General features: G+C 44.0%; 1 protein-coding gene across 1 annotated transcript in view; it reads left to right on the top strand.

Moving 5' to 3' along the window:
• LOC137412026 (neuron navigator 2) overlaps window positions 1-24692 on the top strand; it is a gene marked incomplete in the record, with an annotated part of 519476 nt that overhangs the window by 403661 nt on the left and 91123 nt on the right. Inside the window, 3 exon segments of the mRNA XM_078769766.1 lie at window positions 732-784; window positions 24168-24191; window positions 24500-24574. Of these exon segments, the coding sequence (XP_078625892.1) occupies window positions 732-784; window positions 24168-24191; window positions 24500-24574 (152 nt within the window).

Below are 24692 nucleotides of genomic sequence, written 5' to 3'. Positions count from 1 at the left end.
TTTATATTAAAAAAAATTCTCGTAAAGCATGCAGCACCATTTTCGTTAACCCTTCAACCAACAACAGTGGTGAGTACATATCAAGCCTTGGTTAAGGCTTAAAAAAAAAAAGTTGCTGACACTCTCGGTCCCCCGCTTTATTTGGTGGTATGAGGAATACATCTGTGTAATATGAAAGCTAAATGTTGAGCGGTTTTTGAAATATCACGGAAACAAGCCAAGTTACTGAAATGATTGCCATGGCAACAGAATTTAGCCAATCACAGCTGTCATCTAATCAGGTTGAGATAGTGCCATGAGGAATAGATATCTGCAATATGAAAGCTAAAGGTTCAACGGTTTTTGAAATATCGTGTACCCAAAAGTACATGGACAGATGATCGGTCAGTCGGGTCGGACGGAACTCATTTTAATGTTTCCCGTCTCAGACCTTGGCGGAGGGGCCGGAGACAAAAATATGAAACTTATATAATATTGTCAGAATGTGTTCAGGCACCTTCCGTGATGCCACTGCAGCTATTGTTTCATAAAAATTTTTTGCTGATGGTAACAACTTTGATCCGAAATTTCATTTCATTTTGATCATCCAGAGCCATAATATTGTTCTGGGTATCTTATGATTCTGAGTATCTTATGAAGAACTCCACTTCTGGTAAGGATTCAGGACAATGACCTGTTGTTGTAATATGGATTTGCATTGTTTTGATTTCATGGCTGTGATGTTGTTACAGTGCACGGTTCATCACTATCTCTGGTATCAAGCACCTCCTCCGTCTACTCAACGGTATGTTGTCTGAGCTACGTAATGCATGGGCAAAATAACCTGAAACTTATTTGTAAAATAGTTATTGCCTTAATTAATATGATAATCTTGATTTATTTCAAAACAATTGTGTGTGTGTGTGCGTGTGAGTGCAGCTATGCAACTCTGTCTGTGTGCTACTGTCTCTGCACCACTGACTCTGTGTGCCACTGTCTCTGTGTGCTACTGTCATTGTGTGCCCCTGTCTCTGTGCCCCACTGTCGCTGTGTGCTACTGTCTCTGTGCGCCACTGTCTCTGTGCACCACTGTCTCTGTGCACCACTGTCTCTGTGAGCCTCTGTGTCTGTGCACCACTGTCTCTATGCGCCACTGTCTCTGTGTGCCACTGTCTCTGTGTGCCACTGTCTCTGTGTGCCACTGTCTCTGTGTGCCACTGTCTCTGTGTGCCACTGTCTCTGTGCGCCACTGTCTCTGTGCGCCACTGTCTCTGTGCGCCACTGTCTCTGTGCGCCACTGTCTCTGTGCGCCACTGTCTCTGTGCGCCACTGTCTCTGTGCGCCACTGTCTCTGTGCGCCACTGTCTCTGTGCGCCACTGTCTCTGTGCGCCACTGTCTCTGTGCGCCACTGTCTCTGTGCGCCACTGTCTCTGTGCGCCACTGTCTCTGTGCGCCACTGTCTCTGTGCGCCACTGTCTCTGTGCGCCACTGTCTCTGTGCGCCACTGTCTCTGTGCGCCACTGTCTCTGTGCTCCACTGTCTCTGTGCGCCACTGTCTCTGTGCGCCACTGTCTCTGTGCGCCACTGTCTCTGTGCGCCACTGTCTCTGTGCGCCACTGTCTCTGTGCTCCACTGTCTCTGTGTGCCACTGTCTCTGTGCTCCACTGTCTCTGTGCTCCACTGTCTCTGTGCGCCTCTGTCTGGGTGCTACTGTCTCTGTGCACCACTTCCTCTGTGTGCTACTGTCTCTGCACCCCTGTCTCTGCACCAATGTCTCTGTGTGATTCTGTGTCTCTGGGCTACTGGCTCTGTGCACCACTGTCTCTATGCGCCTCTTTGTCTGTGTCTCTATGCACCTCTGTGTCTGTGTCTCTGTGTGTCTCTGTATCGGTGCACCTCTGTGTCTGTGCACCTCTTTGACTGTGTACCTTTGTGTCTGTGTCTCTGTGCCCCTCTGTCTGTGTGCCTCTTTGGCTGTGTACCTTTGTGTCTGTGTCTCTGTGCCCCTCTGTATATGTGCCTCTTTGGCTGTGTACCTTTGTGTCTGTGTCTCTGTGCCCCCTCTATCTGTTCATCTCTGTCTCTGTGCGCCTCTGTCTTTGCACACTTTTGTCTGTTCACCCGTGTCTTTGCGCACTTTTGTATGTTCACCTATGTGTCCATACATAGACCTTTGTGTCTGTGTGTCTGCATCTGTATTTTTACTTCTGTTTGTGCTCAAAGCTTTGCCATGAGTATGAGCCTCCATTATTTAACTGATTATGTATCCTTACACATTGTAAAATACAAAAGTTGGTGTTTCGTAGACTATTGTAAACATCTCGGTTGTTCAAGTTTTTTCAATGCCCCCTTACACGTACATGCAAAATTTGATTATTTGACGAGTTCTTTCTTTTAATATGAAGTGATTCTGGGTTTGCATTTAGCTTTTGTTGATTTGTACCATCAACAACCGTCTATCAGTTTTGCATGCAATTATCATGACACCTGTGCTGTGCACACAATTTATGGCACTAAATTTGGGAAATGATTTTCACTTTGATAAAATAAAAAGACTACAGTTTACACCTCGTTGTTTTAATATGTCGTGCCATTTTTATATCTATTTCAAAATATTTTATGAAGCATCTCATTCGTCAGTGGACCGTCTGGTGCATTATCGGGTGGTAAACTCACCTGCTGTTCTTTTGTAATCCCTTATTCATTGCTGCTGTTTTGAAAATCCGAGGTTTCATCATTCTTTTCATAACCTTTCTTTGTCTTCAGTTGGATTAAAATATTTTAGCTGCAGGTCCTTTTTGAAATTGAAATTGGGTTTTCTTTGTAAGTCTCGGTCGTGTTGTTTATCAAAGGTGACAGCAGATGTGCATGTTGCTGTTGGAAATGAATGAACATAATGTGCTTTAAAACTCAATATGTTTCACAGTACTCCCTTATTTTACCAAAAATTCAATATTTTTATCAAATGTTTTTGTTTACTCAGAATTATGGAAATCTCGCATCCATTTCCTGTTTTTTCGGAGCATTGTATTTCCGCTGTTGGGTTCCTTAATTTCCTTAAATATTTATGCACCAGAGTCTGGTCGTTGGGGAAACAAAAAATGACAAAGAGACCATTATGGAGCTCACTGGTCTAACCATGGGAGTGAACTCTGTATTGCTTGCACGTATGAACACTACCCCTTGGTTTTAACCGGCAGGGATTATTCGGGCAGGTTTTTTTCGTATGAAGATTAACGGGCAGCCCTCAGTTTCATGAAAGGTACTCACATGTTGTAACAGGACAGAGCATTTCAATACAGAGCCGCACCATGGCACCTGTGAGCCAGTGTGGACTCACTAACTCACGGATTGATGCACAGCACCATCACAATAACATTCCCATTTCCGAAAGGATGGTAAAGACAATTATAATTGTTGTCAGTAAGTATGTGTATGAGTCTGTGAGTCCGCATGCAGATCTACTTTAATATACCATAGGCGGTCACAGCAAATTGTGTTTCAAGATAACATATTGTTACGGTTTTGCGAAGCCCGTTCCCTTACCAAGGGGAGATTAAGCCCCTGGTTCTCCTTGGGTCTTCGAACCGCGAGACTGAGTCGCCACTTCCGGGCAGACGTGGAAAAGGGTCTCGGGACAATGTTCGCACGTACCTAAGTACCCACGCCGCCGCGGAAGCGGGGATCGAGTCTCGCACGAACCACGCGTAATTGAGTACACCCGAGCGGATGGCGTACCACGTGGTCCATGCTGTTACCTTGTTATTGGAACCCGATCAGAGCGATATAATTCGTACCACGCTAAGTCAATGATGGAAGGGACGAAACGGTTGAATCAAAGGAAGAACAGGTTTAATTATTATTTTCACAATGTACACTGGTAGAAGAAGAGACACACAGGGCAGTCTTAAGCAGTCTTAACTTAATCCTCAGACAATGGGCCCACTCACACTCACAGGGGGATGAAGGAAGAAATGTTCATGCGCTGAACGCGCCGGCTTTGGTCCTCCAGGAACAGCTCACCTGGCGTGGCCCTCTGGCGGTCACCGCACGTAACCCGGCGAAGGCAGGCAGGCGGGAAAATCCGCGTGGCGCGTATCTCGGTAAAGGAAGGCAGGCAGGAAAATATGCGCGTCTGTGGCCCGGCACGGCTGTTTCTTACAGCGCGATTAATACAACTGCCATCAAACTGAGTGCTCCGAACTCATAACTCGTATCTCAGCGCTTTCCTCCCGTCTCATAACTGAGGTCATAACTCAACTCAGCGCATCCCTCCTCATAACTCGAGCTCATAACTCATGGGCTGCGCCACTCTCATAACTGAACTCAGCGCGTCTCCTCCCGTCTCATAACTCAGCGCCTCATAACTTGGCGCATCCCCTCTCATAACTGACTGCCTCATAACTGAGGTGGGGGCTCCGGGCACAGTGTTATATCGTCCCCGCCCTAGCCCGCATCGAATGTTCGAAACTCCGCCTTTTGCCGCAGTGGTAAGTCACTCCCTTTGAGCCCTGATTGGCGGCTCGCGCTTACTGTTCACTCCCACTCCTCCTGCCCTGCCTTCCCTAGGCCCTGATCGACTTGTTCAGGCCTCGTGGTATTTCGCGCCAAAACCAAAAGCATGGAGGCATCGTAAAGGACCTAATTCTCATCATTCTACTCAACGCAAAACTACACACAGGAAAGGTCTACGCTTACATTTACTAAGAAATAACTGAGCTTAAACGAGGCTAGATGTTGTAGTGTAACTAAACTAGGAGGGGAAATTAACCTTTATTATAAAACACAAAACCGCAACAATATGTAGCCTTTTACTCAGGCCTTACAGCGCATCACACGTCATGAGCTCGACTCACCAGATGGAAATGTGATTGAGGCCATCCAGGCATGCTAGTCAAGCTCGTGATCTGAGGTGCACTGGAAGGCCTGACAGAAATGCTGCATATGTTATCATGAAACACAATTTGCTGTGACCGCAGATGCTGTATGAAGTAGATCTGCGTGCGGACTCACACACTCTCTCACAGACACACAGACCAACTGGAACGGCACTCGGTAGAGTGCATACCTCCACCAGGGTGAACAGTTTGTTTTGTATCCCGCTGATAGGCCGGATCTGAATTCGGACCTAATCTAATCGGCTTATTATTTTCACTTTCTCAACTCATCCACCTAGTTTAGTCATAATTCGTCCATAACTTTTTTTAATATCATGTTATATATCGCTTCTCGCCCGATCCCGCAATGGTGAAGAATTGCTTAAAAAAAATTCTCCTATCCGAATCCATATTTAGATCTTCACCAAAATCGAATGAATTTGTCCATGTCACTGACCAAACCGGTCCACCAAGTTTCGTCCAAATCCGTCTATACCTTTTTGAGATATCATGTTATGTATCAGTTTAAGCCATATCACTCAATGGTGAAGAATCACTTCATAAATTAAATAATTATCGTATCCGAATCCATATTCAGATCTTCACCAAAATCGAATCGAATCTTCCTTGGCGCACACACACAACCTGTCCACCAAGTTTCGTCCAAATCCTTCCATAACTTTTTGAGATATCCCGCAATGTGTCGTCTTTGGCCTTATGGTGAAGAATCACTTAAAAATTCCAGTAGCCGGATCAGGATCCGGAACTTCACCAAAATCTAATCATTTCGTTCTTGTCACATAGGCTACATCTCTGCCAAGTTTCGTCCAAATCCTTCCATAACGTTTTGAGATACCCTGCTATGTATCATTTTTGGCCCTATCTCCCAATGGTGAAGGATCACTTAAAAATTCTGGTAGCCGGATCAGGATCAGGATCCGGATCTTCACCAAAATCTAATCATTTCGTTCTTGTCACATACGCTACCGCACTGCCAAATTTCGTCCGATTCCGTCCACAACTTTTTTAGATATCTTGTTCACAGACAAACAGGCAGACAGACAGATATACAGGGGTGAAAACAACCTCCATCCACCTTCGCTGGCAGAGGTAATTGCACTCCTCTCTCCCATCCCTTTGGGAATGAGACGAGACGAAAGAAAGTTCAATGTGAATTCACAGTCATCTTCTGAAAATGCAATGCTCACATATTTCGATTTATCATTCAGATATTTTCATTCTAATAGCATTTGTGTTTTGGAGGATATATTATGTTGAGCAGAGAGGTTATAATGCAAGGTTCATTTAAAGGCTCTATAAGGTATTCTTTAATGTGCTCTTTCATTTGACCATGCTTTTTGTTTGCCTCACCACTTCTTGAAGGGATGGGAGAGGTTATTGTAATTCGTCTGCATGTCAGTGAGTGTGTGTGTCCGCATACAGATATTCTTTAATATAGATTGTTCATTTTGAGACATACTGTTATTTATATCCCCTGTTGAGGCTCTAGATTGTTAAATACTCAGTCTTGTTGAACTTGAAACTTTGCTATACTTTGCACATCATCATCTTTCTCTCCACTTAACATATGAAATGTCTTCTGTCAAAATGATGGTGTGACTTTCAAAAAATACGGCAAAATAGTTCCTCGCAGTGATCATTATAAAGTTTGTTTAAGCTATCCCTCAACTCACAGAGGACATCATGCAAGTCAAAAGTTGAGAAAGCAGACTTTTCAGGCATCACTTAGATACTACGCATTGAATTTTGATGATATAACTGATGAAGAACTTCCTTTCTTTGCCAGACCGAACAAACTTTAAAATTGGGAAGAACAGTTGAGCTGCAGTTTTATTATTTTGATAACTATTTTTGATAATTTGATAAATATCACTATTTTGATAACTGTGATGCCATTTCCTTAACTTGTGATAATGTTCCAATTGGTGCAGTTAATTTGTGTCAAAACAATAATGTTATACATATTTTGAATGATTATGTGAGGTTTTTGAAGAGGAGAAAGAAAATGAACGAGTTCATTTTGGCCTTGTGTGATGAACTATCTCCTCCCATACGCCATTGTTTCGGAAACCTCAAAGATATTTGCTGAACGTTTTTTTTTTTCGCTTGATTTAGCACCTGCTCATTTATCTCCCTCTTTTTTTCTTTTTTTTTTAAGAACAATAGGTGACTATTGTAGATACAGAAACAAAATCAACTTTGCACAGCGCAAAAGGGTCGCATCACCATCCATATCCTTAGGAGAGCCATGATTGGTAGGTTTTGTGGCCTGCAATCGATGGCACTTCAAGTGGGTCGGCGTATTTGCGGTAATGCCAGTTGTTTGCCCTGAAAAGCACTGCATGCTATCCTAATCCTCTCTGGGACAATATAAGTAGGGTGGAGACGAGTGTGTGCAGGCGTAGTCGGTTCATAGAGTCTCTGCAGTTAATGGCAGGGACTGAAGACTGAAGGCCGCAGGATATGTTGTGGGTACCGTTGTCATTGCTTGTGTTTAAAATGTACGTACGGTACAAATATTCGGTGTGAAACGATATGAGTGACAAATTGCATTTGCTGATGATAATTTGACTGTTTACATCCAAAAATGTTTCTTCCCCAATTTTTATTTAATTGTCACGCTTGTTGTAATGGTAATTACACTTAAATGATTTTCCTGAAGTTTTATTAATATTCAATGAGCAAAATCAAATGTGCTGCCTAATATTTGCACTGCACACTATTTTTTAGAAACTGTCGATTGATTGATTAAATATTTGTGAAATTAAGAACTAGTCTTGCTCAGGTAGCTAGCTGGTGTTCATCTGCACCGGTGGACAGGTAGAACAATGGATGGAGTCTACAGGAAGATGTCTTATATTCAACAGAGATATTACAACTTTTCCTCCGACAAAGGGTAACGCCAGAAACGTCACCTCTCACTTGCTTTTAATGGCGGAAAGCATACCGAGATCAACAAAATCGAGGCTCATGGAAGCCTTTTTTACGCAAAGTCAAGGCTCATGGAAGAGCTGGATCACAGAACGGATCAGGATGCAACAGAACAAAAAAAAGAACATGAGAAAGAAAGGATGGGAAGCACCACCAGCAGGATTGAGAATCAAAATGGAGGTAGACTTGGACAAATAATGTATGTGGGGAAGAAAGAGTGTGAGGGGAGGACACAGTGGGTGGACACGATGTGTACAGAAGCAAACTAGGAGAGCACTTGGTAGAGCGCATTCCTCTGCCAGGCTGAACAGTTTATGGTTTCTATCCCACTGATAGTCCAGATCTGGATTCGGACCTGAAGCAAAATCTGATCAGCTTGTTCTTGTCACCTAACCAACTCGTCCACCAAGTTTAGTTATAACTCGTCCATAACTTTTTTTAATATCATGTTATATATCGCTTTTCACCCTATCTCTCAATGGTGAAGTATCACTTTAAAATGAAATAATTCTCGTATCCGAATCTATATTCAGATTTTCACCCAAGTTGAACCAATTCTTCCTCGTCAGACACCCAACATGTCCACTAAGTTTTGTCCAAATCCGTCCACAACTTTTTGAGATATCTTGTTCACAAACAGACAGACAGGGGTGAAAACGTAACCTCCATTCACCTTTGGTGGCAGAGGTAATTATCCAGCAGAACAAACTGGAAAGTTGGAAAGAGCTGGGCTTGGAGAAGGTAAGGGAGGTTTATGGGGGTGGAAAATATCATGCTTTTGGATGGGGAATGATCAGAAATGGTGACCAGAGAAGAGCTGTTTTGAAGACCTGGAGGGAGGAATGCGATTGAAGAAAATGTGGAAGTTGGTTCCCCAGGTGGGAAAAAGAGGAATGAATGAGTGGAGTTGAGAAGTGAGTGATTCTAGATTTTGTGAGTTTCCACAGAAGGTGATTCTGATGAACCGTGTGAGCCCTGCAGGAACCTGGGGGTGACAGAGCATGGCAAGAACAGAAGGAGTAAGACCAGACAGGAGGCAGTAGAAAAGACCAAGAGACCACCGACCTGTCTGCGATGGGAAAGTGATAGGCCCATAGATTCAGCTTAATCGCAGTGGATTCCAATGATCTTGAAGGCCATGGTTGCCGTGGTGTCAAGTTGCGCAAGGTGTGAGGCAGGGGCACCAGATGAGAGGGGAGAGCAGTACTCCAAGCTGTGGATGAAGGCCTTGTAGGTGGATATGATTTCAGGTGTGCCAAGGAAATACTTTGCACGACGCAGGATGCTCGGTTTGCGACTCCGTTTGGAGACAACTTAGAAATGCGGTTTGCCCATGATAGATCATGGTGATAGTAAGACGCAAGAGTTTGGCGATTGAACTTCTTCAAGAGGATTGGCAGGAAAGTAGATGGGAGCGTTTGCCAGACATTTCTTTTCAGGTGGGAGTGACAGGTTTTTTTCATGTACAAGATCGAGGCTCGTGTAAGAGCTAACATTAATCACAAAAAAAACGGACACACAAAGCATACAATAAAGGGAGCAGCAGACAAGATGGGGAGAGAGAGGGAAGCACACAAGTACAACAGCAGAGAACAGGGACATCGGGAGATCTGTGGGAGGGAGAAGGCTTGGGGAGTTGGGGAATGGGAAAGGGGGGTGGGGGAAGGAGGGAGCGGAAAATCTGTCAGGATTGAAGAGGATTGGCAGGAAAGTAGATGGGAGCGTTTTCCAGATGGTCCTTTTCAGAGAGAAGTCAGTGTAAGATCTTTCAGGATTGAAGAGGATTGGCAGGGAAGTAGATGGGAGCGTTTGCCAGACATTCCTTTTCAGAGAGGAGTGAGAGTGTAAGATCTTTCAGGATTGAAGAGGATTGGCAGGGAAGTATCTCTATCTCTTCTGAAATCTCTATCTCTATCTCTTATCTCTATCTGAAAATCCTCTCTATCTCTTTGCTGATGACTCCACTCTCTGCCGCTCCATTCCTCTTCCCTCAGATCGGCAGTCTGCAGCCTCCTCACTCTCTGAAGACCTGGACAAAATCACAGACTGGTCAAACAAGTGGAACATGTCTTTCAATCCTGACAAATCTCACACTCTAACTATGTCTCTCCGAAAAGATCGACTGGACAACCCTCCCATCTACTTTCTCAACAATCCTCTCCAAGAAGTTCTGTCGCTCAAGCTTTTGGGTCTCACTATCTGCCATGATCTTTCTTGGGAAAACCACATTTCCAAGCTAGCCTCCAAAGCCAGTCGCCGACTGGGCATCCTCCGTCGTGCAAAGTTCTTCCTTGGCACACCTGAGCTCCTCACCACATTACAAGGCTTTCATCCGCAGCTCAATGGAATACTGATCTCCCCTCTGGGCTGGTGCTCCTGCCTCACACCTGGCTCGGCTTCACGCTGTTGAATCCAAAGCTTTCGGAATCATTGGAATCTCCCGCGATGAAGCTATCTCTGAGGGCCTTTCACTCACTCACCGCAGGCAGGTAGGTGGTCTTTCTGTCTTCTACCGACTCCTCTCCGGCCTTGCTCCCCCAGCTTTCTCTGTGCTCTGTCCCCCAAATATTCCTACAGGTCGCACAAGATCTGCCAGCAACCCTCTGATGGTTAAACTGCCGAAATCTCGGCTCTCTGCTCACCTTCACTCTTTCATTCCTCTTTTCTCCCGCCTCTGGAACAAACTCCCACACTCCCTTCAATCCCACTCCTCCCTCCAGGTCTTTAAAACAGCTGTTCACCACCATCTCTTATCTTCCCCCATCCAAAACCTTGATCTTTTCTACCCCCACTAATTCACCCCAGATCCACCTTGTTTGAAATTCCAACTTCTTTCCTGGAAGTCCTGGCAGCGTCCATATGTTTTATACCTCTCCTACCCCCCCCCCCCCCTTCCCATGCCTCCACCCCAAAGCCCTCTCCCTCCCACAGATCTCTCGATGTCTCCATGTCTCTCGGTCCCTGCTCTCAAATGTTGTGTTTGTGTCCTTCCCCCTCTCTCCCCATCTTGTCTACCGCTCCCGATGTTATTTGTTTTATGTGTCTGTTTGTCTTTCTGTGTGATTAATGTTCGCTCTTTCACGAGCCTCGATCTTGTATACAAAAAAAAAAAAAAAAAAAAGTAGATGGGAGCGTTTGCCAGATGGTCCTTTTCAGAGAGGTGTGAGAGTGTAAGATCTGTCAGGATTGAAGAGGATTAGCAAGAAAGTAGATGGGAGCGTTTGCCAGACGGTCCTTTTCAGAGAGGTGTGAGAGTGTAAGATCTGTCAGGATTGAAGAGGATTGGCAGGGAAGTAGATGGGAGCGTTTGCCAGACGGTCCTTTTCAGAGAGGAGTGAGAGTGTAAGATCTATCAGGATTGGCAGGAAAGTAGATAGGAGCGTTTGCCAGACGGTCCTTTTCAGAGAGGAGTGAGAGTGTAAGATCTATCAGGATTGGCAGGAAAGTAGATAGGAGCGTTTGCCAGACGGTCCTTTTCAGAGAGGAGTGAGAGTGTAAGATCTATCAGGATTAAAGAGGATTGGCAGGAAAGTAGATAGGAGCGTTTGCCAGACGGTCCTTTTCAGAGAGGAGTGAGAGTGTAAGATCTGTCAGAATTGAAGAGGATTGGCAGGGAAGTAGATGGGAGCGTTTGCCAGACGGTCCTTTTCAGAGAGGAGTGAGAGTGTAAGATCTATCAGGATTAAAGAGGATTGGCAGGAAAGTAGATAGGAGCGTTTGCCAGACGGTCCTTTTCAGAGAGGAGTGAGAGTGTAAGATCTGTCAGAATTGAAGAGGATTGGCAGGGAAGTAAATGGGAGCGTTTGCCAGACGGTCCTTTTCAGAGAGGAGTGAGAGTGTAAGATCTATCAGGATTAAAGAGGATTGGCAGGAAAGTAGATAGGAGCGTTTGCCAGATGGTCCTTTTCAGAGAGGAGTGAGAGTGTAAGATCTGTCAGAATTGAAGAGGATTGGCAGGAAAGTAGATGGGAGCGTTTGCCAGACATTCCTTTTCAGAGAGGAGTGAGAGTGTAAGATCTGTCAGGATTAAGATCTGTCTTTGGTTCATCTTCAGCCACAGGAACATTTCCAACATGTCAGGGGTTTTGTGGTGCTCTGTTAAGAGAATGGGGACATACTTCAGGTCTTATTAAGTTGAACAGATGTTTCAAGGGTGCATTCATCTATCTTCTATCTATATAAAAAAAATACGCTTATTAACTTGCGAAAATCGTTTGGTCTTATGCGTTATTCTGTCTGTCTGTCTGTTTGTCTGTCAGTATGTCAGTCGCCTCCAGGTCACAATTTTCAACCAATCTTCACGAAACTTCACCAAATGGTGGAGTTGGTCATAAGCAAGAAAACTGTTGTGTTTGGGGTCAAAAGGTCAAATATGTCAACACAGGCCAAAGGTCACCAACTTTGTCAAATTTCTAAAATCCTCAATTTTTATCCGATTGACTTGAGATTTGAAGAAGATTTGCATATCTGGTCACTGAATTCAACCACCAATTATATTTAGGTCAACATAGGCCAAAAGGTCAACGTAGGCCTTTTTTTTTTTTTTTGTATACAGAGTCTTGGCTCGTGTAAGACCTAACAAATTTCTAAAATGCTCAATTTTCATCCAATTAATTTGAAATTTTAAGAGGATTTGCATATCTAAACACTGAATTCAACCACCAACTATTTTTGAGGTCAACATAGGCCAAAAGGTCAACATAGGCCAAATTTCTAAAATCCTCAATTTTCATGAACCGATTGACTTCAAATGTGAAGAGGACTTCTATCTTATATCTGCTTTTTGAGATATCCTGCGATGTATCATTTTTAGCCCCATCACTCAATGGTGAAGAATCACTTTAAAATTTTCAGATCCGGATCTTCACCAAAATCTAATAATTTAGTCCTTGTCACACACCCAATCTGTCCATCAAATTTAGTCTGAATCCATCCAAAACTTTTTGAGATATCGTGCTCACAGACAATCAAACCTTAGTTGGGAGGGCTAATTATGGACATTAAACTACCGGAAAGAATATAGCAGGCCTGGCATCAGTATGGCCACATCAGTAGCAGTACTGATTGTGCAAAATCATCCATGAAGCCTCTGCCAAGCAATACCAACAAAATGCTGAACAGATTGGCAAGGGACGATCGTTATGAAGCTGGATAGAAACTGATTTAATTGAAATTCAAACAGCACAACGCTCCGGCACCAGAGTGTAATGGCAATGTCGTTAGAAAATCCCCATGTTATCCCCCAAAAATGGCACGGATCATGGATCAATGGAACAGCACCTGCAACTAACTCAGAAAGGCAAAAATAATTTGCCACTTGGCATCACCATACAATTGCACAATCGATAACAAAAGTGAGTGAATGTGGTTAACCGCGTAGCTGCATGCCGCACACCACAAGGTGAATTCAGTGGCCGGAGCTAAATTGCGCACGGTTTCGGAAACTCCCTGTGGTCTGGTCAAGGGGAGTCTCCACTGGGAATATGTGGCAACACTTACATTCACACAAACTAAACAAACACTTCAACAAAACAAACGGAGAAAAGGAATGTACAAATTCTGTCCAATCAAATGCATGTGATCAATCATATGCTTTATGAAATTTGTTTTCGCCTGAGTGTACATAGCAGTGTGCTTTTGTGCTTACCAAGATTGATTTTACTTGGGCCTTCATTTTAATGGAAATCTTCTGTGCATGTCTGAATATTTCAGTGCTGGCTAAGCTATATCGTGTTTTATACAAGTCTATTTAAAGGTAAAGCTAAGCTATAAAATATTTATTACTACTACTACTACTACAACAACAACAACAACTACTACTACTACTACTACTACTACGCCACGCCACGCCATTTTGCTGCTCCTCGAGCCGTGCTATTTTCGACATTTCCATCTCACCCTCTTCCGTTTTCGTTTGTATTTTTGGTTTATTTGGGTTATTTGAACCGAGTTGGTTCATTTTGTTACTTTACTTTGACGTCCCGTTTGAGTTATTAGCCCTTTGTGTTCGGGCCGAGCCGCGGCGTGCGGCCGCACCCGTGTGGGACTAGATTTGCCGCGCCCGATTTGTGGCGTATCACAAACTGTTTGACCTCCTTGTTTTTGCTTAATGACCCTTGACTTTCTGTGCTAAATTTGCATAGTTTTGGCGATTAAGCCGATAAGTTATTTGCTCAACGCCCGTTTGATTATCCTTTTGAGTTAATCTTCAGCATACCGGTCCGGTCGTGCTAAGATAAGCAAAAGCTCGCGAACGAGCTCATTGATATTTTTTTTTCCATTTTCATTTGACGGGAAATATACCGTTAATAGTAATCATGCCTCTGGATGGTACGTGGGCAAAAATGGCCGCTACTACCTCTGGTGCAGGTGGGAACCGCCCTGCCCACCCGTTTAAGGCGTTAACAAGGAAGCACGGGGTGAAATGCGAGTTGGGACAAATCACCCAAATAGAGGCCTATGTGAACGCACTCGCTAGTGTGGTTGATCCAGAAACGATAGTTGCAGCCTCGAAAATGTATGGACAAGCTGTGTTCTTTCTTAACTCAGAGGCTGCAGCAAACAAAGCCATTGAGAAAGGGATTAGTGTGGGAGGACTCTTTGTACAAGTCGAGCCGCTCTCAAGTCTTGGTACAAGGATAATTATATCTAATATACCTCCTTACGTGCCTGACAATGTCGTGGTGCCTTTCCTGGAACGACTGGGAGTGTTGAGATCACCCATCAAGCCTGTGTCTCTGGGCTGTCATGAGCCCTCCCTACAACATGTCTGGTCTTTTAAAAGACAAGTATCCATTGAATTGGGAAAGGAGGCTGAATGTGAGGGGTCGTTTGTTATTCCTTTTGACGGAAAGAATTACAGGGTGTTTTATATGACAAACGAACCCCGTTGTTTTGTATGCAAAGCGAAGGAGCACAGGAGAGCAGACTGCCCCACCATCATTAAAGAGGTTGCAGCTCCTCAACGTCCAGATCAGCCTCGAGAGGATCCCAGCGTCACTGTAGGTAACCTAAGAGAGGCGGTTGCTCCTTTGTGCTCGAGGGCAGTGGACCCTCAAGAAAGTTCTATACCAGCTTCTCATCCCAACTCTTCTGATGCCATAAATCAATGGCAGGCAGTGGGAGCAGGGAAGGCAAAGAGAGCACAGAAGAGGAAATCAGAACCCGCAGAGGATGGGACCACGGAACACCCTGGTACAATTGAGGATGACACGGGAAGTAATGTGTCAAAGGGATTTGTAACGCCTAGTATTCTGAAGGAGAAAAGAGTGGTAACCCAATCTGAAGAAATGGAAGAAGAAGAAGAAGAGGAAACTATTCATCAAACGACAGGATATGGAGAGTCTTCTCTCTCAGATCCACCCAAAGACAGTTTGAAGAATGAACAGGAAGGGAGACCGTCAGGTAGTAAACCCAGCACGGAAAAGACAAACAACCTAGAGGTATCTGACTTGACAGGGCCAAACGATACTGTGATGTTGGCTCCTGAGAAAATGCATCCAATAACAACAACTGCAACGAAGCTTCAAAATAAACCAGGGATTGAAACGTCTATAAGAGCAGTTCTGAACCGAAGGATTAACACCGAAGTTTCAAAGGATTCTGAAGTAGCATTCATCGGAGGGACAGACAGAGAGAAGGAACCAGACACACAAGCATCAATAAAGTTGCTGGCACTGACCGACATCTCAGGTGATGTCACTTCACTCACTGTTGGCGCAGAAAGGGGAATAGTTGAGCACATCTCTATTTTACGACCCCAAAAGGTTGGATCTCCTATACCAACTGAGGAGGAGGCATCCATTCCCACAGGTGTAGCAACGTCCGCCGCATCAGAGCGAAAGGAGCGTTCCTCTGCGCCAGAAGATTATGCCAAGTCAGCCTTGAGAGACGACATGGCAGAAGACTTGACACATTGTACAAGTCCAAAGGAGAAGGATCTTGAACCTCCAGACAGCGATGATGAGGAAAGTATTGGTGATGGGGAAGACTATCAAGGGTCACTGACTGGTTTAGAGACAGACCTACCGGCAGGGCGCCATTCCTGCATTCCCAGCCAGGAGATACTCGAGTTCCTGGAACAAAGCTTGCATAGCAGGAAGAAAGTGGAAAATGCGCTGAAACGGTGGAAAGATTATGACTTGCTAGTGCATTCCTTGTATGCACTAAGGAGAGAGGGACATAAAACAAGGACTTCAGGCTCGGCCGAACAAGCCCGAGTCAGGAAGTTTCTAGCAAAGTTGTTGAGTTACGGGCCTGAATATAAATTCGTTTAGGAGGATGAATTTCACAGAAACAAAACTCTCAATACAACAATGACATCAAACTTACGAATAGGATCATTGAATGTCAATGGCTGTAAGGATGCATTCCGTGTGCACCAGGTATTGTCATTCTGTGTGAAGGAAAAACTTGAAGTAACCTTTTTGCAGGAAACCCACACGACCCCAGAGGCTGCATCCCGATGGGAAAACCAATGGGAAGGCTTGGCCTTTTTCAGTCACCTAACGGACACATCTTGTGGAGTGGCTACCCTCTTTTCACCAAAGAGGAAACCTGAAATACTTGTCGTAAAGGAAGCCAGTGTGGGGCGGTTGCTACATATAAAAGCAAAGTTTGAAGAATTTGTTGTCAATTTCGTCAACATTTATGCACCTTGTGTAGGAGTTGCAAGGGGGATTTTCTTCAACCGGTTGCAGAGATTCATGCTCACCTTGCCTGGTGAAGAGTGTGTAATTCTTGGAGGAGACTTTAATTGCACTCTAAACCCCTCCCTTGATCGAATAGGTCAGGAGCCGCATAATCCCTCTGTAAGAATATTACAACAAACCATAACACTGTTAAACTTGAGGGATACTTGGCACATACAACACCCCACAGACAGAACATTCACGTATACGAGTATCAGAGGTGGTCATATATCACAATCCCGGCTCGATAGAATTTACGTGTCTCACCGTTGGTGTAAGAGTGTCAGTGACTCCGGCATAAAAGTTGCCCATTTCACAGATCACAACTTGGCCTGGATTAAGTTTTCCCTGGCGGAAACAAGGCGAGGCCCTGGCTTGTGGCACCTGAACAATGCTTTAAGTCAGGATGAAGCCTTTTTGTCAATCTTTTTGAATTTTTGGCAAGCCTGGAGGAATAAAAAAGGAGATTTTTGCTCACTTGGATTCTGGTGGGATGTAGGCAAGGTACGATTGAAATTGCTGTGTCAGGAATACTCGTATGGATCGAGCAAAACACTTGGGTTAGGGATCAAAAGACTGGAAGAGGAACTGCTGCACCTTGAGAAGCACCTGGCCACACTTACCTCTACTGAACTGCAGGCATACCAAGAAAAAAAGAGCACCCTTAAAGCATGTAGTCGTGTGAAGGCACGAGGGGCATATGTGCGCTCTCGTTTGCAGTTTATTTCTGAGGATGAATATGTCCTGAATTATCTCAAAGGGGTGGAAAAACGCAAAGGTCAATTCAGGGCTATAGCGAGTGTTCTCGCAGAAGATGGTCTCTTGCTCAATGGCTCTGAGGATGTTCAAAAACGAGTTAGAGCCTTTTACGCTCAGCTGTATTCGGGTAAGAGCACAGATGCAGGTGCAGGTGGCACTTTGTGGAGTAGTCTTCCTGAAGCCTCTGTAGAAGACCGGGAGCAGCTGGAGACTCCATTATCTCTGGAAGAATTGAAAACTGCCCTGCACAGCCTATCAAGAGATAAAGCCCCTGGCATGGATGGCTTATCATGTGAATTCTATATAAAAGTATGGGACTTGGTTGGACCTGATTACCTAAGCGTAGCTCAGGAAGCATGTGATACAGGTATAATGCCCCTTTCTTGGCGTCGAGCGATGCTGGTCTTGATTCCCAAGGAGGGTGACTTGAGAGACTTGAAGAATTACCGCCCTGTGTCTCTGCTGTGTGTGGATTATAAGGTCATGGCTAAAATGTTGTCACTCCGTCTTGGACCAGTCCTGACAAAATTAGTCAGCCCGGACCAATCTTATGCCATTCCAGGCAGGACAATACATGACGACATATCCCTTGTCAGAGACCTGATACAGTATGCGGACATGACTCGGACTCAAGTCGGATTTCTTTCCTTGGATCAGGAGAAAGCCTTTGACCAGATGAACCATGAGTATCTGTTTGAAACCTTGCTAACATTTGGGTTGGGGAGGAGATTTGTAGGCATGATTCAGACGTTGTACATGTCGGCAGAATGCCTAGTCAAAGTCAACGGTTTCTTGCTCGCGCCCTTTCCATTTAAGAGAGGAATAAGACAAGGATGTCCCCTGTCCGGCCAATTATATTCCCTATGTATCGAACCCTTCCTTTGTTTGATGAGAAGAAGGCTAACTGGCATTGTGGTGCCACACAACAGGGTCAACCTCAAACTTTCTGCATATGCAGATGATGTTCTCGTGTTTGCCAGTAATGCAAGGGATATGCAAATAGTTTATGATTGTCAGCAGGTCTATTCAGCAGCATCGTCTGCTACAATCAATTGGAGGAAAAGCTCGGGGCTTCTAATTGGACAAATGCAGGTAAAGGAGTTACCAACACTTTTTCAGAAATTGACCTGGAGTCGCAATGAGCTCAAATATTTGGGGGTGCACTTATCCACTTCCCATGGGTCCTCACCACTCATTAACTGGAACACTTTAGGGGACAAGATCGAAGCAAAGTTGAGAGACTGGAGTGGACTACTAAAAGTCCTGTCTCTGAGGGGAAAAACACTCCTTATTAAACAGTTTATAATTCCGAAGTTAGTATTCAGGCTCTCTTGCATAAGCACTCCAGAGGAGTTTCTGGTTAAGATGCAGAGGAAGCTACTGGACTACTTTTGGAATGGTAAACACTGGGTTTCCCTGGGCATTCTGAGCTTGCCTTTTTCAGAAGGTGGACAGTCTTTTCCCTGCCTTCGAAGCCACTACCACGCATCCAGGCTGAAGACCATACAACGTTACCTACATGTGAACCCTGCACCGCAATGGTGCTCACTGGCATCATACTTCTTCAGCAAAGTGCTCAATCTTGGGTACAAAAGGAATCTTTTCATCATTACATCTCGGAGCCTGTCTAGTGCTACATTGCCTCCTTTTTATCAAGAAATGCTGAAGGCTTGGAATGTAGTCGACGTACAAAGAACAGTTCCTTATCCAGGCAAGGACCTGTTAGAAGAACCGCTCATTCTCAACCCTCTTCTACAGGGCCCAACTCTGGCTTCCTTTTCAGTACGAAGGAGCCTCTTAGCTGGTAGCATATCCACAGTGGGAGACCTTCTGAACGATGGTAAGAGAACGCTTTTACCCAAGGAACTCGCAGCGAAAATGGGCCTGAGGACAATCAGGATCCCCTCCAGGATACTTGAAGAGGTCAAAAGCTCCTTGCCTCCCGATTGTCTGGAATATCTAGAGAATCCCAAAGAGGGTGATGGATCTGGACAGATGTCCATCGGTAACTCCATGGATTTTAAAATCCGACCACGATGTTGCGAGCTCTCTCAGCCAATACCTGCAAACAATATGAGTAAGACCCCTGGCACAGTGGAAATGTCGTTCTGTGGGCTATCAAGGAAAAATATATACCTGCTAGTGATCCACTCGCTCCATTATATAGCTCTTGCAACCCGACTGGATACTCCCTGGCGTGAGATTCTTCCACTTCCTTCGACTGTTCATCCATGTTGGGATTCACTCTATCTCTACCCAACGCCAAGAATGATGGCAGACTTAAGTTGGAGGTTGCTACATGGTGCACTGAGCTCTGGATCTATGATGCGGCACTTCACTAACGTCTCAGAGGATTGCTGCTTTGTGGTGAAAGGGAAACTATATTTCACATATACCTTCAATGCCACCGTCTTGAACCAGTGTTCTTACTGATGAAAAATCTTCTCTTGCGCTTCTGGCTTCACTTCTCTCCAACACTTTTTATCATCGGGCACCCGGTAAAGAAACTAAGCAAGTCACGAGATCTCCTTGTTAACTTTATTTTAGCTTGTGCAAAAATGGCAATATATAAAACCAGGAAGGCAAAAATTGAGAAAGATGTGGTGGAACACAGTTCTGTATGTCTGAAGGGCTTAATACGCTCACGCATTATTTCGGAGTACAAGGCGGCAGAATATAGTAACACTGTTCAAAAGTTTAAGGAAACCTGGACTATAAATGATGCACTTTGTACGGTCTCCCCACAAGATATTTTGCTCTTATTTGTATAAATGTGTTATTTGGCATTCTTTTTGGTGTTCTTTGGCGTTCTTTTTTTTGGTGTTCTTTGGCGTTCTTTTACCTTCCCCTTATCTGTCTTGGTAGTGCTTTCTCTTCAAAATGCTCTACCTTGGCTACTGTAGTTCAAACCATGGACTTGCAGAGATGAGGAATTGAGCGACATTAAACTGGGAACATATGTTTGCCTGAGCTTGCATGAGCTCTGAACGCAAATCTCTGTAACCTTTCCAACAAAAGCACTACTACTACTACTACTACTACTACTACTACTACTACAATTACAACTACAACTACTATACTACTACTAATATACTACCATACAACTATACTACTACTATTTTACTACTACCCATGTTGTAGTATAATAGCTGCTGTGACCAATATGACCTACTACAGCAGGATCCAACTACTTCAGTAGGATCCTGCTGTCATATACTACATACCTATATACTATACATATACTATATATACTATACTATACTATACTATAGTATACTATACTATATAGTATACAGTCATATACTATACATACATCATATACTACATACATACTTCAGTAGACACAAGTGTCACGCAGATACACTACAATACTACTACTATTATACGACTACTATACTACTACTACTATACTACTACTACTACTAATACTCGTACAACTACTACTACTACTACTATACTACAACTACTATACGACTACTACTACTACTACTACTACTACCACTACTACGACTACTTCCACTACCACTACTACTACTACTACTACCGTACTTCTTTAACAGCCTCAGTTATTCCTAAATGTGATTTGAGCAGATATTTACCCCCGCCAGAGGAGAGGGTATTGCATTTGGCTCTGTCTTTTTGTCTGCGCAGAACATGACTATGCTTTTCTCTGCAACCGTTGGTCCGATTGCCAATACGTTTTCAACATCGGAGCGCCTCTCCAGTATAATTTTTTTAATGATAATAATTAATGTCAAGGCTCATGTGTACGGGCGCCATCTTGGAAAAACCGAAAAACTTAATCTCTCATCATCAATTTGGATTCAGACCAGGTCATTCTACTCTAGACATGCTGCTTCTGCTGTCTCAACAATGGATGGAGGCCCTCAACGCCAAACTGGACATATCTCGTGTCTTCGAATCGGTCTGGCACCCAGCTCTGCTCACCAAACTCTCCTCCTATGGTATCCATGGAAATCTCCACGCATGGCTTGCGGACTTCCTCTCCGGTCGCAGTCAACGTGTCGCCCTGAATTGAACTCTCTCATCTCCCCCTTCATGTTCAGGCTGGAGTTCCCCAAGGCAGTGTTCCGGGCCCTGTGCTTTTTTTTGGTCTTCATCAATGATCTTTCCGACTCTCTGGAAAATCATCTCCATCTCTTTGCTGATGACTCCACTCTCTGCGCTCCATATCTCAAGCCTCAGATCGGTAGGCAGCAGCTGACCTGGACAAAATCACAAACTGATCAAACAAGTGCAACAAGTCTTTCAATCCTGACAAATCTCACACTCTCACTTTGTCTCTCTGAAAAGACCATCTTGAAAACCCTCCCATCTACTTTTTCAACAATCCTCTCCGCATTCAACAATCCGCATTCTTCACCATTTTTTTGTCACTCAAGCTTTTGGGTCTCACTATTTGCCATGATCTTTCCTGGGAAAACCACATTTCAAATCTGGCCTCCAAAACGAGTCGCCGACTGGGCATCCTCCATCGTGCGAAGTCCTTCCTTGGCACACCTAAGCTCCTCACCACAAACAAGGCTTTCATCCGCAGCTCAATGGAATACTGTTCTCCCCTCTGGGCTGGTGCTCCTGCCTCACACCTAGCTCGACTTCACGCTGTTGAAACCAAAGCTTTCAGAATCATTGGAATCTCCCGCGATGAATCTGATTCTGAGGGCCTTTCACTCACTCACTGCAGGCAGGTTGGTGGTCTTTCTGCCTTCTACCGACTCCTCTCCGGCCTTGCTCCCCCAGCTCTGTATGTGCTCTGCCACCCAATTATTCCTGCAGGATGCACAAGATCTGCCAGCAATCCTCTTCTGGTGAAACTGCCAAAATCAAGACTCTCTGCTGACCTTCACTCTTTTTTTCCCACCTCTGGAACAAACCCCCTCACTCTCTTCAATCTTACTCCTCCCTCCAGATCTTTAAAACAGCTGTTCACCACCATCTCATATCTTCCCCCATCCAAAACCTTGATCTTTTCTACCCTCGTTAATACACCCCAAATCCACATCTTTCAATCTCCGACTTCATTCCTGAAATTCCTTGTAGTGTCAATTTGTTTTGTACCGTGTATCCCTATACCGATGGTGTTTTTGCAGTTCCAAATTTAAAGAGAAGATTTTATAGATTATTTATTACCTCCGCCAACAAAGGTGGATGGGGGTTGTTTCCACCCCTGTCTGTCTGTTTGTCCGGTCTGTCCGGTCGAAAAGTTTGTCTGTCCATTTGTGAACAAAATATCTCAAAACGTTGTGGAGGGATTCAGACGAAATTTGGCAGAGAGGTAGTGAATGTGACAAGGACGAAATTATTAGATTTTGGTGGAGATCCGTATTCGGATCCGGCTACTATAATTTTTTTAAGTGATTCTTCACCATTTTTTTTTTTTTTTTTTTTTTTGGTATACAAGACAGGCTCGTTGATTTGGAGATCTGGCAAAAAACGATACATAGCAGGATATCTCAAAAAGTTGTGGACGGATTTGGATGAAACCTGGTGGACCGGTTGAGTGTCTGACAAGGACGAATCGATTCAATTTTGGTGAAGATCTGAATATGGATTCGGATATGAGAATTATTTAATTTTTTAAGTGATTCTTCACCATTGGGAGATCGGGCCAAAAACGATACCTAGCGGGATATCTCAAAAAGTTATGGACGGATTTGGACGAAACTTGGTGGACAGGTTGTGTGTCTGACAAGGAAGAATCGATTCGATTTTGGTGAAGATCCGGATCCGGATTCAGCTAGTATAATTTTTTAGTGATTCTTCACCATTGAGTGATATGGCCAACCAGGCGGAGGTGTGCTCTCTACTGGGTGCCGTTCTGGTTACCCATTAATTATCCCCTTTTTTTTTCAATTTATTTATAATCCATGTGGGAAGTAATTGCTATGTGAGATACTTCAGTCAGTTTTAATAACTCATGCGATGCGGAAGATGTTATTAAATACATTCTGTCGATGTTTAACAAGTGATGAAGTGTAAATCTAAATTACGTCCAAAATTATCGGCGTCATGCCGTTGGGAGAGTTAATGGAGCCTGTCCTGGATGAGAATAATTTTTAATCAATGCATGGATGAAGGTGAGGGAATTAAACTCACTGCAGGGCACGGAATGCGTTGGCTTTGAGATATCTTAGTGTCAAGTTGCTCTGACGTTCTTTCAAATTTCTTAATAATAATTGACAAGTATTGTAATTTAGAAGACACGTATATTAAAATGGAGTGTACTCAGTTGTGATGGGATTTTAAACCATTAAATTTGCAAAACTTGTTTAATATATGGCCAATTCTTGCTGGAATAATCACATTATGGGGCCTCTAGCGACAACATTCGTTGATTTCAAACCAATCGGCGGTTCGATCGTCGCCATTACAACCCAGGAAAGAAAAGTTGGCTTTGGAAAACTTTGACCTTAAATTTTTACAGATGCTCGAGTGAAGGTGTATGTTCCAGATTCCAGTACCTGCACTCTATAGAGTGGAATGGCCTGTCTAATCCATTGTGCAAACAGTCGGCTCACTTGGCGCTTCCACAAGCCACCGTATTAACTCAACAAGCAAATTGTTTTTTTTGTTTTTTTTTAAGCTGATCTCTTGGGGGGGGGGGGGGGGGGGGGAGGGAGTGGAAAGCTTAAATGTCTCCTTGCTCGTTTTGGAGCCATTTATATTTTCCAGGTCAACAGAGCGTAAAAGCCTCCGCCCTCCCTCCTATTGTCTAATGGTATTTGGGACATTTGGCTCAGGATCTGGGTGGTGCCTCAGTGATCTCAGGCCTCACTATTTGGATGGGGAAACAAAATGGTGTGACTGGAAAATTCTGTGTCAGCGAGCTTTTCCTTCATTATTCTAACTATTTTGTTGTTGTTGTTGTTGTTGTTGTTATTGTTGCAGACGGATGAGAAATCTGTTTCTGAGGTAAGTGTTTGCTTGGCACGCATCTGTGTAAAAAGAGAAGAAATTAAACAAAAATACCATCGTTACCGTACTTTTTATGACAGGTTTCAATATCCAAATTATCTTCAAGCAGTTCTCCCAGTTAGAGTGACGTATGGTGGACATTGACGTTAACATTGTTGAGCAAATGAAACAAAGTGTGTCCAGACTTTTTACGATGTGTCAAAATATATCCAAATTCTCTTGAGCTCTCCTACATATGGTGACGTTTGATGGACATTAAGATGACACATTGCTCTTTGTACTGTTCTTTATCCTCCCTCGCTCAGATGAAGAAGCTCCGGAGAGAATTGGATGCATCGCAGGAGAAAGTGGCCACTCTGACAGCACAGCTGACTACCAACGTGAGTGATCGTATGAGGATGCTGGAGATCTTAGAGGAAAAAAAATGAGTCCAAAGTTGCAAGTAAAGAGGCCAATCAGCCAGATAACATACAAAAGAATAATACTACAATGGTTGCA

This window comes from Myxine glutinosa, chromosome 1 (genome assembly GCF_964187855.1).
Source record: "Myxine glutinosa chromosome 1, kmMyxGlut1.1, whole genome shotgun sequence".
NCBI classification, from domain to species: domain Eukaryota; kingdom Metazoa; phylum Chordata; class Myxini; order Myxiniformes; family Myxinidae; genus Myxine; species Myxine glutinosa.
Note: the sequence above shows the minus strand (reverse complement) of the source record. Positions and strands in the feature narration are given on the sequence as shown.